At 43.2% G+C, this 13,575-nt stretch overlaps 1 protein-coding gene across 2 annotated transcripts in view; it reads left to right on the top strand.

Moving 5' to 3' along the window:
• The window catches only part of HEG1 (heart development protein with EGF-like domains 1), a 79,290-nt gene that overhangs the window by 14,024 nt on the left and 51,691 nt on the right, over positions 1-13,575 (top strand). Inside the window, exons 2-3 of one of the 2 annotated variants that reach the window (XM_012642342.1) lie at positions 10,252-10,545; positions 12,262-12,561. In XM_012642342.1, the coding sequence (XP_012497796.1) occupies positions 10,252-10,545; positions 12,262-12,561 (594 nt within the window). Of the gene's footprint in view, positions 1-10,251; positions 10,546-12,261; positions 12,562-13,575 lie in introns of those variants that run through there. The other variant, XM_012642350.1, reaches the window with a different exon arrangement.

Genomic DNA, 13,575 nt, shown 5'->3' with positions numbered 1-13,575 from the left:
AGCTGGAAGTCTCTCTTTAAAAACAAAAAAATCTATTTTCTCCCTTCCCTGCGTGAGCAATTCAATTTTAGGAAAATCTTTAAAAATCACAAACCCACTCTCATAAGTATAAAAGAGTCCATTGCTGTATTTACAACAGTGTGGATAAGAGGCACCAACCCCACCAGTCCCCAAGTTGAGGATGCTGGGAGAGCTCTAGGGAGAGGCAGGGACAGGGAATTCCGCAGCTGGGGAACATGTCTTACTAGTCCAGAACCTCTCCCCGCTGAGCCTTACCCCTTGCAATGTGACTTCCAACTTCCATCCACCAGGCGACACCCTGGAAAGGCCTGGAGATTTTACTGACTGGGACATGGCCTTTTCGCAGGCCTGGTGTCCATGGTCTCTCTCTGCTGCCTTTCAGCACTCAACTGCCTTCCTTTTCACTGACTCCTACTTTTAATTTCATCCCATCCTTCCTTTGTCATCCTTTTCCCTGTCGCTGGCTCTTTCTCCTCCTTCCGAATGCAAGTTTTCCCTAAAATCTGTCCTTAATCCTTGACTTGCCCTTCATATGCCATCTCCTGTCCTTCCTCCTAAACAACAATGCCAGATCTTTAAATGCCTCCGGACGTTTTCACTTGGAAGTTTTAACATCGCCCCAAACTTCACATCTCGAAAACAGACTTTTCTAATTCCTCAAACTCGTTCTCTGTTCTGGCTCTACTCTTTCTTTATTGTCATTCTTTTCCTTATGCATACAAATCATCTCTGAGTTAGAGGCTGATTTAGAAGTTCTCTTGCTCAGTCTTCTAGCTAATAACATGCAGCTGTTGTCAAACGAAGTCTGTCTGATTCCAAAGCTGATGTGATAGGCACCGTTGCATTCCTCTGAGGGAGAAACAAGGTCAGTGCAGTTGTGTTTAAGGCTGAGGTCTGACTTTTGGGTGGGGGGGACTCTCTTGACTGTGCTCTTCTGGCCAGCGCCTTAAAGCCTCACGGAATATGCGGGAGTGTGATGGGACGAGACCTAGGTTCAGATTGTGTCTCTGCTGCTGCTGAGCGTGGGACCTGGAACGATCACTTAATCTTTCTGCCCTTCAGTTTCCCCATGTGCCGTGTGAGGATAATACCCACTTGATAGGGCTGTCATGAGCATCGAATGAGATAATGCTTGTGAAAATGTTTAGCACGTGGTGAGCACTGAATAGATGTTACGGAAACCTGAATCCAAATGGAGGGAGATGAAAATAAGGGCTCACTTCTCAACTCTGTGCCCAGAAGCACAAGCTTGTGGCTGGCAGCACTTGACACTGGGCACACTGCAGTGGTGGCTGGAGAGGTGTGGGGGTGGGGTGGCCCTCTGGGGGGAAATTGCCTCTTCGGATGACACGGCACACTGCTGTGCACTCCCACTGCACTGCTCAGAAACAATGCAAGTTGAGAAGCCCCCAGTCACTGGCAGGTGGGGGTGGGGGTGGCAAGGAGTTGATTCTGTAGCAGCTGCTAATTAGGAACTCCTATTCCTGGGATGTGCTAGCATCCCTGATGATACTCGTTCACAAACAGATGTTTTGGAACATTAAGACACTACAGCAGTGGAAGTTGTCAACTAGGGATAAAAAAAAACCCAGGCAAAGCAATAAAACTCTCTTGTTAATTTAATCTCCATTCATGGTACAAGTGAAAGTTATGGCCTGACACAGGGGGCTGAGTGCAGAGGGAAGGATGGTATTTCCAGCTCAAAACCTACCTGAGAAATGGGATATTTAATCTCCAATATGAAGATGGTTAGTGTGGCTCAGTTGCCGTGGTTGTGGGGGGTTTGAAGAGTTATCTCTGACCGTCTGGGGAGCTGGCCTGGGTAAGGTGAGCAGCACCAGCTTCTGCTGGGCCTCCGGGTGCCCCCTCCTGCCCAGGAGGATTCCCTGTGAACGGCTGGTGGGACACAGCCCCTTCTCACTCCCCACCTGGCCCAGGCTCTGGAGCTTGAGGCATCTGTTCTTTCCATGTCTCCAGGGCCTTTTCTCTTCTCCACCAAGACCAAGAGCAGGTTCTTTGACACCTTCCCTTGCACGTGGTAGGTCCCCACTGAGCCCTGTGTAGGATTCAATGGTAAAGTGGTTTCTCTGAATTACTCTCCTACTCGAGATTACACAGGTGTTGAATAGGGAGCCACACGGCAAACAGAATTTATCCGTGGGTGCCCTGAGTAAGTCAGGGCTTCAGAAAGGATTAATTTTTGGCTTCAACAAATATTTTAGCGTTTGACCCATTGTTCTCCTTGAGATACAACATGAAGCACTTAGATGTTCACAATCAAACAAGACCTTGAGTGGCAATGGGAGTGAGCTGGCGGTTGCTGCCTGCCCCAGCCTGTGTGGTTTGTAATCCCTTTCCTCAGGAAGAGTTATAGGCAATAAAAGAAATAGAGAGGCACCCGGAGTTCAATAGGGGGCAGAGGGATATTGTTCTTTTGGGACCCCAGGCCAGTGACGTCAGGAGCTTGCCATGCAGGGGGTGATCCCAGGACTCACCCTGTATCCACGAAGTTCTCCCTGTACTTCCTAGGAGAAGTGTCCTGGAGTGGAACTCATTGGGGCACAAGATGCTCGAGAGCCACCCATCTAGTCTCAGTTTTTTAATCAGAGTGGACTTCTAGCTTCCACGAGGGCCTGGGAGCCTGGGCTAGCTCTGGTGTCAGCTCTGATCTGCTGCCTGAAGAAGGATTAGGAGACTGAGCCATGATTGTAATGTGCCTGCCAAGTTCATCCCCAGATCTATTTGTTAAAAGTTGATAACCCTAAATCCATTTAATAACTGTAACATATATAGCATTTCCTGTGTACCAGGTACTGTTCTAAGCTCTTACCTGTCTGTGCTCTATTAATCTTCAATGTGATAGGTACTGTTATTATCCCCATTTTACAAATGGGAAGCAAGTCAAAGGGAAATGACATATCTTGCCTAAGATCATAGGGCATGTGATTGGTGGAGCTGGAAATCTAACCCAGACAGTCTGACTAAAACCATGGTCTGTGCGTTACCCACTCTTATCAAGTTTGTAAGCCTCTCTTATCAAGAACTGAATTTCTAGATCCAGGCATGGAGCGGAAAGCAAGTTCATGTCCTTCTAGATGAGAGAACCTTTATATAGAAACACAGATTCAGAAGGTATGGTTAAAACAAACAACTTTTTAATGTTGCCTCCTGTGTCCCTGGAAAGACAGGGAAAGGTCCCTAGGTAAAGAGGGATACTAAAGGTAATAGTTTCTCAGGCAACTGGGGTACTCACTGACTAAAGAGAAAGAAGGTGGAGATGTAACCACAAGAAGGCAGGTGTCTGAGGTCAGCAGGGCCTAGCAGTGGCAGCACTGACCAAGGGTGTATCTTGTCTGCAGCTGCTCTGGAGATATGGTCATTGGCCTCCGTCTTTGATCGGTTATGGTCATGACTGTTACTCAGGGTGGTTATGCATCCAGGGGCCGAGCAGCCCAGAAACAAGTAAACTTATCAGTCCTTCAACTGTGTAGCCAAAGCCACTCACATGCTTGTGTTATGTTATGTTATGTTATGTTTCAGAAACGTCACTGGAGTCCCAACCTACATACTTCATTATTAGCAAGTTGCATGAGCCAACTTTGTATTTAAGGTTTATAGACTCCACCTACCTTAGGGGGCAGTATGGGGACCAAAGAAAGCCCATTAGAAAGTGGCTTCTCCAGGTCCCCAGACCTGGAGATTTTTACCAAAATGCCAACCATTTTTGTTCTTTTTCTTAGGAGACACATTCATGCACACACACACGTATATACACACAGACATAGATATACATATATTGATTGATTTTGAGACAGGGTTTCCCTGTGTTGCGTGGGCTAGAGTGCAGCGGCATCATCATAGCTCACTGCAATCTCAAACTCCTGGGCTCAAGAGACCCACCTGCCTCAGCGTCCCAGGTACCTGGGACTACAGATGAGTGCCACCATGCCCAGCTAATTTTTCTGTTTATTGCATAGACGAGGTCTCACTATGTTGCTCAGGCTGGTCTCAAACTCCTGACCTCAAGCAATCCTACCCATTTGACCTCCCAAAATGCTGATATTATAGGTGTGAGCCACCACACCAGGCCTAGGTATATTTTTAATAACATGGGATCATACAGTATATATCATTTTATAATTTATGTTTGTACTTAACAATATATGGTGACCATGATATATAACTAAAACTGTATCGGTAATATATTTTGGTCAGCCCTTTGAAATGCTGTTGTCTCATAATTGTTAACCAACTCCCTATTGTAGAAATTTAGGTTGTTTCCAATTTTCATTATTTCAAACAACGCTGTGATAAACTTCCTTATACCTAAAACTTTGCACATTTCCTTAATAATTTCCTTAGAACTAATTTCCAGAAATGGAATTCTTGGGTCAAAAGATATGCCTATTTTTAAGGCTTTTGCAATGGATTGCTAAATTCCTTGCCAGAAAGACTGTGCCAGTTATATTCTTACCCACATTGTGTGAAGGTACCTGCAATGACATCAGATGTCACTTTTAAATCTTTACCAATTTGAGAGGCAAACATAAATAAATAATTTAAAAGGTATTTTCTAGTTTTGTATTTCTTTGCTTCCCAAAAATACTTCCATGTATCATTTCCTTTTGTGAATTGCCCATTCATGTTCTTTGTCTGTGTACATCTTAGGGATTTGAAAAAGTTCTTCATGTATTAAGGATGCTAAAGTTTATCAGGCAGTGCAGACATTTACTCCTGTTTGTCATCCAACTTTTTAAAAATTTAGTTTTTATTTTTATCAGAATATGTATAGCTTCAAGATCAAATAGGTTTTATGTGGCTATTATAAAAACTGACCATCCCATCATGATCATTTTCTGTTCTCCAGAATCAACCACTTTAAACCCTTTTAACTGATTCTTTTAGTAATTTTTTCTACATCTCTAAATAATGTGCTCATGTTGCTATTTATTGACTTTTTTTGTTTTGGTTTTAGACAATATTCATTGATTTCTCTCTATGGAAATTTTATATCACCCCAAGTTCTACCAGTTTGGAAGTAATACACTATTTTTATTCTTTAGAGAGGTACTTTAAATGCATTTTCACGCAACTCAAAGTTACCCTTCTTCTACACAACCACCGATGATTCTAATCATCCGTCCCCGTACTTATGTGCTATTGTTATCTAGGATTTGTTCCATCTTGTTTTATCAATCCCACAAATGAGAAATTACTGTTATTGCTTATTTGGATTTATTCACATATTTACCTTTTGTTTCCTCATGTCTTCTTGTATCTGATATCTTTCATCTAGGATTGTTTTTCTTCTGTTTGAAATAAATTTGCTATAGTTTTCTTTAGTGGAGGTGGATGATAAACTCAATTTTTGCTGAAAATGTTTTTGTTTGATAGTCTCAAGATGTTTTAGAAAGATAGTTTTGCTGAGTATGCAATTCCAGTTTTCTCAGCTAATTGAAAACACTTACCCACTGTCTTTTGGCTTCCGTTGTTGCATTGAGAAATCAGCTGTCAATCTAATTGTCTTCTTCTTTAGATGATTTGTCATTTTTCCCCCCTCCGGTCGCTTTTAAGACCTAGTCTTAGTCTGTGGTTTTCTGCAGTTTCACTATGATATGGGTATATATTTCTTTTTTATTTAGGATAAATAAAAGGATATGATGAGCTTTCTTGGCCTGAAGATTCATGTTTTTTATCAGTTCTGGAAAATTCTCAGTCTTTTCCTTTTTGAATATTGCCACTTCTCCTTTCTATCTCTTCTCATAGAGTTCCAATTAGGTATGTGTTGGACTTTCTCCCTCTATCTTCCTTGTCTCTTAAACTCTTTTTCATATTTTTTTCTTAATCTCATTTTGGGCATTCTCTTGTTATCTGTTTTCTAATTCCTAATTCTCACTTCAGCCGTGTCTAATCTTCTGTTGGATTTCATAATTTCAATTATCACATTTTTTTCATTTCTAGAATTTCCATTTAGGTTTCTTTAAAATATTTTGGTCATGATTTATAGTCTCTTTTTCTCTTATTTCTTCTAATGTAGTTTTATACACTTACATTCTTTGTCTGATAATTCCAGTATTTGAAGTCTTTGCTTGTCTAATTTGCTGACTTCTGCCCATGAATGCCATGTTTCCTTATATATTTTGTGATTTTTGACTGTGGTCTCTTATTCCTTAGAATTTTATCGATAAATGATAAAATTTGGGTTGAAGGTATGTTCATCTAGAGAACATTTGTATGTTTCCACCAGGCACTTGGGGGCACTATTCATCTGGACCACCTCTCCTCTCCCCCCATCATTAATAGGATGTGTGTGTATATTTGAGATATAATTTACACACTATAAAGTTCACTCTTTTAAAGTGTATAATTCAGTGGTTTTTAGTATATTTGCGAGGTTCAGGACCACTGTTAAATACATCCTCAGCTTGAGGTTTAGAAGATATAGGTAATGTGAATTTGTCCTGCACAACCAAATGAGGGCTAGCTTTATGGTTACAAATCTTCAGTGAGATTTATTTTTTCTTTCACCTAAAACCAAGATTAAAGGGCTAGGTTTCCTTCTGTGGGGCAGGTTTGTTTCCATTTGCTTTAAGTCCAGGGCATAGTCCTTTGGGGTCCCGGCTCTACACAGTGCTTTCCTTTTGGATTCCCTCCTTGAGAGTTTTTTTTCCCATCTCCTGCATCTCTGTGGCCATCACAACAGAAGTTCAAGGTCACAAATGCTGAACAAGTGCCCCCAGGGCAGCTGCTAGCTTCAGCATTAGCTCACTCTCTGAATTCCTGCTCATGGTTCATTTTTGGCCTCAGAAGACTTGATTCTATACTTACTTGCCAGCTCAGCAATGCATTTAGAATTTTTTTAAAAAAAAATACTTTATTCAGCATCTTTAGTTGTTTATAGTGGCAGGGTTATTGAGGATACTGCAGGACTATTGTCTGCCTTTTAGTTTTCTTTATAGGGTGCATTTTTTCTTTCTTACATCTTTAGTCAACCCTCCAAGGACAGAACATTGTCCACTGTAAGCCATGTCCTGTCTGTATGTGGCCATATTTTCCTCTGAGAGACTGCAGTGGAATTCCTGGAGCTAACTGGGGTCTGGGACTTGCACTCCTCTTCCCTGAAGAAAGGGACATTGCTGCTTCTTGAAAGGCCCAGCCATTCTCACCAACGGCTGAGTCCCACCCTCATCTTAAGGCTACAATAGAGCTAAGTTCATTACCTTCCCTTTGCTCATGGCTTGCCAGCGTGGTGCATGGGTTTTGAGTCCTGTCTACCTCCCTACAATCACTTTTTTTGGGCTTCCTTTGAGAATGATTTCTCTCATTGTGCCCAGTTAACCAAGAGGATAGAGAAAGCATCCTCAAACCTTTTCACCTCCTCCCAGGAGGAGGCCAGCTTGCCTTTGCAGCTCATCGAGGAAGGAAGAAGGGGAGCATACCTTACGGGTCACTGCTGTCTATAACCTCAGGGTCCCAAGTCGAACAAAGGGACTTTGTGGCTGCCCCTGGAAACGCCCGTGCACATCCCATTTCTAGCTGAGTGTGGGCCTTGCCTGTCTGGGCCTGGGGCTGGGAGGAGCCCAGATGCCTGGGCCACTTCCCTCCCCCTCCAGGAAGTCTCTGTTAATTATCACCCACAGATAACAGAATAGGGGGCATAAAAACAGCAATTCTCAAGGGATTAGGGGAGGAAATGATTCCCTTAGGAAAGTTTGTCGGAATCTCTTATGGAAGTTTTTATAATCACCGCCACCCTGAACCCCAGATAAGTCAGCCACTGCTTCTGTTAGGAGTGGGCCAGAGTGGGGAAATGTTCAGACCCATTGACACATACCTGCAAGGCCTGGTGAGATAGCCACTAGCCACGTGTGCTCACACAGCTCTTGAAATGTGGCTAATACTCACTGGATTTTAAAGATTTAATACCAAAAAAGAATAGAAAATATCTCATATTTTTATATCAATCACCTATTGAAATGATAATATTTTAGAGATATTGAATTAAGTAAAATATTTATTAAGGTTAATGTCACCTTTTTTAATTTTAAAAATGTGGCTACTAGAAAATTTGAAAGTTACATTTGTGGATTGTGTTTGTGACTCACTTTACTTCTTAGGCAGCATTGATCTAAAAGATAACTTGTTCCATGTGTGTGTGTGTGTGTGTGTGTGTGTGTGTGTGTGTGTGTGACAGAGAGAGAGAGAGAGAGAGAAAGAGAGATATTTGGATATAAACTGTAGGGTCTGCCTGCAGCCTCCTCTTGTCAGATGGTTTGCCATTTTTGCCTGACTCATATAAATAGAAATGATTTCATTCATCCCCACAGAGGTTTCTCAACAGTGCCCATAGCCCCTAATCCTAAGCAGGAAGAGAAGTATCATTCCCAAATGGGGACAGTAAAAATGGTTTTTTCATGTAATCAGCTGTAACTTCAAATTGTCCTTGTCCTCATCCTTGCTCTCCCTGGGAACTCATTAAACTCAGTGCCGCTCAATTAGCACACGTGTTTCATATTTGCTTCCATCTTAGTGTGGATGTGCAGGGAAAGGACCGTGTCTGTAGAATGCTGTTTGGATTTCGGTGTTATCTTGCAGGGCCCGGGGGCCTAGCTTTGGCTTCCAGCTTGTGGCCAGGCTGTGTGCAGACTTCTCCAGAGTAACAGGGCGGCTTTCTTGGGTTGGATTTGGGGCGTCCCACCCACCTGCTCTAACTCTGAATCTCCTGCCTTGACAAGTGACATTATAGATGATTTCCTAAGCGTCCAGTTTTATCCCAAATTTAACTTCATCCTCAGAATGTTTTTAACTGATACCCTCTTTGCCATCATCTTGGATGTTATGGAAGTAAATTGTCATTTAAATATATTTTCTGACTAATATAAACACGTTCCTGTTTATACACTTCAAGTTAACAGTCCATACTGAAGAACAGCATTTCCTCAGCACCCCTGAACTGGAAATAACACTCCTCTCCCACGTTTAATCTGCTCAGCTGAGCACAGCTGAGAGGGAGGGGCTTGGGTTTGGAGCAGACTGCTTGGTGGAGTCCGGGCCTCCTACTTTTTGACCTTGTGACTTGGGCAAGGTACATGACCTCCCCCCACCTTCCATACCTCCTTTGCTTCCTATTTAAAATAGGGAGAATAAGAGCACCTAGCTCCGATTTTGTGCATGGATTAAATGAATACACGTCAGGTGCTTACCTCAGTGTTGGCACATACACATACATACATACATGTTTGCTATTATTATTCTTTTAAAGATTGTATTGTTTTTAGAGATGGGGTCTTGCTATATTGCCCAGGCTGATCTTGAACTCCTGGGCTCATACACTCTTCCCACCTCAGTGTTCTGAGTAGCTGGGACTACAGGCATGTACCACCATGCACAGCTTGCTATTATTATTATTCATTTTTTTCACAAAATAAGATCATTAAATCTAAACTCTATTTTGAAGCCTGCTGTTTTAATTCGATAATATCTGTAGAATAGATTTATTTTATAGCATCATTTTAATGACCACATAGTGTCCTTTCATGTGGATACCGTATACTGTAACTGACTTAATTAATATCCTGCTGTAGGATTTTTAAGTTTGTTCGTCCATCCTTCTTTCCTTCTGCTATTGTAAACAATGCTGTAATGAACATCTGTGCAGCTAAATATTTGTCCACAGTCTTGAATATTTCCTTCAGATAAATTCGAAGAAGATGAAATTACTGCCTCAAACCTATTTATATTAGAAAAGTTTTAGTAACATTGCCAAATCCTTCACGTTTTATCCTAATTGAGCATGCTCCACCTCCTGCCTGCAAGAGTAAGTGTCAGGATTAGGGGCAGCCAGCTTTTGCCTTCCTGCTCCACAGAAGACACAGTTCACAACTTTGGCACCTAGGAGGAGCCCCCTGCCCTCTGCTCACACCTGACCTTCCTCCTCCACGCCCCTCTCCGAGCCTGCCCAGATGCCAGCGTTTCACATCTTCCTCCTTCAGCCCCATGTTGGTCTCTTTCAGTGGATTTTCATCATTTATTCCACACACTAAAATTTAATCCTAGATTGTGTTGTTGTTTCATAGTTTCTTCCATTGGATTATAAGGATAATTAATGTAGGAAAAAAAAGAAAGATGAAATTATTTTACTTGAATCCACTCTCTAGTGATACATCTCATGGTGTCTTTTCTGAAGGCTTACTTTTCTTTTTTCCCTGGTGCATTTTCTTCTTATTTCAGCCACTGTAAGGAACCATTGGCCAGAAAGCAACACTGAACCCCACACAGAAAACATCACCTTCTATCAGAATCAAAAGGACTCTTCAACAATGGCCTCCAAAGAGGGCGTTATGATTTGGACCTCCAGGAAGAGCCATGCTTCTTCGGATGCCCCAGAAAACCTCACTCTACGAACTGAAACACCAGATACTGGAGGAAGAAATGACTCTTCAAGTAGAATAAACTTCACCACTTCACGTGTGGGGCACTTGCCTGAGATGGCAACGGCCCTGACTTCGCAGAGCAACACCTTAGGTGAGTTTGTGCTGGTGATGCTCATTTCATTCAAGTATGTTCAGTCCTGGAAAACAAAATTTCTGCCATTCCTCCTCCCCCCAACTCCAAGTCATTGTGTCCATCCAGGCGTCCTGGGCGTGGTGGGTCAGACCTGTGACTTAGGCCCCATCTGTGACATGCTTGTAAGTACAGCCCAGAGGAGAGTGCAGATTTGCTGAGCGGCCAGGCCGATCCTGCAGCATCTATGATCCATGGCCAGTCCGAATCCGAACCTCCCCCTCCCCCGGGATCCTGCCACACGCTGCCATCTCAGAGGCACCAGATCTGGTGGGATCCATAGCTGGGAAAGAAACCAGGCTTGGGGTTTGTTTGTGTTGATGTGGCTCAAATGCTTGTTCTTGCTCTGGTCAGCACAGCTTGGTGGTTTGCTATTTTTAACAAAGAATTTCAAGAAGGGGTTGGGGCTTGATGGATAAGATTTGATTAAGGAAGAGAAGACAAAGAAAACTAGCACTGATTAGGTACCTACTACATATTCCCAAGTCTGTCCTCTCAATCCTTATGCAAGCCCACGAATTCATGTTATCCTCATTTTAGAAATTTGGAAGCAGAAGCTCAGAGAAGTTAATTAACGCAACGTGTGTAGGTCAAACAGTTAGCAGATTTCATAGCTGGGATTAAAGCCTACATCTGTGTATCTGAGCGAGGTGGCAGAGGCAGCTGAAGATTGGAATGCCTGGACAATGTGCGTGAAGGTAGAGAAGAGAAAGACAAGTGTGGCCTCTGTGGGTGGCAAGGCCAGCAGCCTCCCTTGCAGAGGGCATAAGTTGCCCACAGAGGAGGGGAGGAGGAGGTAGGACAGTTGTGTGGATGGGGTTAGGGACAGTCATGGAGAACTTTGGAAACCAGGCAGTTTAGATCTAGTGCAGTGGGAAGAGTCACTCAAGGTTTTGAACAAGGGAGTGACATGACTAACATGAATTTGGAGAGGATCTTCCTGGCAGGCAGGTACAAGATGTCTGTATGGGGTGGGAGGATGGAGGCAACTGGGAGTCAGGGGACCACTCAGGCAGACACAGAAATCCAGACAGCAGGTGTTGAGGTATAGCCTGGCAACCACAGGGATGGAGGGGAAGGGACTGGTAATGAAACTTCACTAAGGAAAGTGGACAGGACGTGGTGATGGCCTGAGAGTAGAGGATGAAGTGGTCAAAGATGACTCTGTGGTTTCGTGTCCTAGTGACGGGAGGCCTGGTTGGGGGACTCAATTCTGTAAAGGATACATATGAAAGTATTTTGTATTGCATTCATGAATGACGGCTACAGAGCTTAGAAACTGCATGTGCTGTTGCCTGGTTTTATTGGTCATCCAGATGTTGGGAATTTTTTGTTGAATTCAAATAAATTCTGGGACCAGCTTTGTGGGATGTGGGTGATGGATCATGATGGTCAGACACTGATCTCTGATTCTGTGTTGTCTGATACTTAGCACCAATGTGCTCTTTCCTGTTAATTATACCACAAAATGAAAAGTCTTTTTGAGATCTGAACATGGTATTTGTCTTGGTTTGTGGTCCCTCTTTCAGGAGTTCATTTTTCATAGAATGACTTACTGCTCCTAATTTCTTCTTATGTCTCTATATTTTATAGAAGTCAAAGTTGAGCCCACTAAAAGCACATTAAGACATTTTGAGGTCTGCTGGTGGAATTTTAATTGTTGCTGTCTGCTTTCAGCCTCAGAAAGGCATCACCTGCCAGCCAGTAGCTCAGGGTCCGAAGGAAGAACTGCCCCTTTTCACACGAAGAGTGGACCATCCCAGGGCTCACTGGAGAGGGGCACAGGGCTCTCAGAAGAAGTCACTGTGCACACCCAAATGGCTACCACCTCAGTTTTGAGCCAGTCCCCTCTTCCTGCCTTGGAGACCAGAGAACCAACCACACTCTCCAGGAAGAGAAATTCCTTGGGACCAGATCTCTCCTTGCTGCATTTCTCCAGGACCCCAGCTTCCTCTCCTCCCTTGGACCACTCCTCATGTGAGTACTCCTGTCCCCGGCTTACCACTTCACAGTCATTCACAATGGACACAAATGGATATGTGTAGCCAGCTAGTTACCTACTGGTAATAGAGGATAAAGGGAAAAGACATTAAGCAAAAGTGCCATTCCTCTAAAGCCAAGCATTTGGGGTAGAAGTACATGCAACCTACACAGTTTATCTCAATATTGAAGTTCATGTTTAAAATATGGTTTTTTTAATGGTAGAAGGAGAAAAATAATAGTTGGTCTGTGGCAGCTCTAGGCCTTTTGGTTCACTACTCCCTGCTTCCCTCTCTCCTGCCCCCATACACACATGCAACAAAGACTAAGTGTGATTGGTATATATTCTTACACAAGAGGCCACATGCTGGGGTGCATGAAATGGTGAGCATTGTACCATTTAATTAGGAGTTAGATTTTTATTTCTTCATTATTGCAAAAATGTTTCCTTCAATGTCAAAGAAAACATGGGTATACATTTTTCCAGGCATCATTTGGAAAAAAAAAAAATAACATACACAATGCAGAAGTTTGCAAGGCATGATGTTAGGCAGTGCAGGTGGAGTGCTCTCCTCTCTCTGCCATTCCAATTCGTACTCATCAGTCAAGGCTCAGCCCAAGTATTCCGCTTCCATGAGCCTTTCTTCGACTCTTTGGTCCTTGTCATACCAGGTCATCTAATGACTCTGCCCAGAGAGATTGTAATCTTCTTGAGGACACAGGCTGTATCTGTTACTTCTCTTAGGTTCCCCACCACTCCAGGACAAGGTGCAGCTGATAAGAAATGGGGATTAGCATGTGTACAAACAGGGCACATCCTGCCCTGGGCCAAAGGGAATGTTGGAAACTCTGCCAATCTTTCCTCTTCTCTGAGGTTTCATGCAGAGTCTGTGTGTGCTGCTTGTGTTTTCTTCCTCGTGCCATAGGGAGCCGCGCAGAGAAGGTTGGAAATGTTCTTGAGAAACAGAGGTTATGTTGCTTCAGAAATTGCCATTTCAGGCTGGGCACAGT

Source organism: Propithecus coquereli, unplaced genomic scaffold (assembly GCF_000956105.1).
Source record: "Propithecus coquereli isolate 6110/MARCELLA unplaced genomic scaffold, Pcoq_1.0 Scaffold10, whole genome shotgun sequence".
Lineage (NCBI taxonomy): Eukaryota > Metazoa > Chordata > Mammalia > Primates > Indriidae > Propithecus > Propithecus coquereli.
The sequence above is the reverse complement of the archived record's forward strand: the minus strand, read 5'-3'. Positions and strand labels throughout refer to the sequence as shown.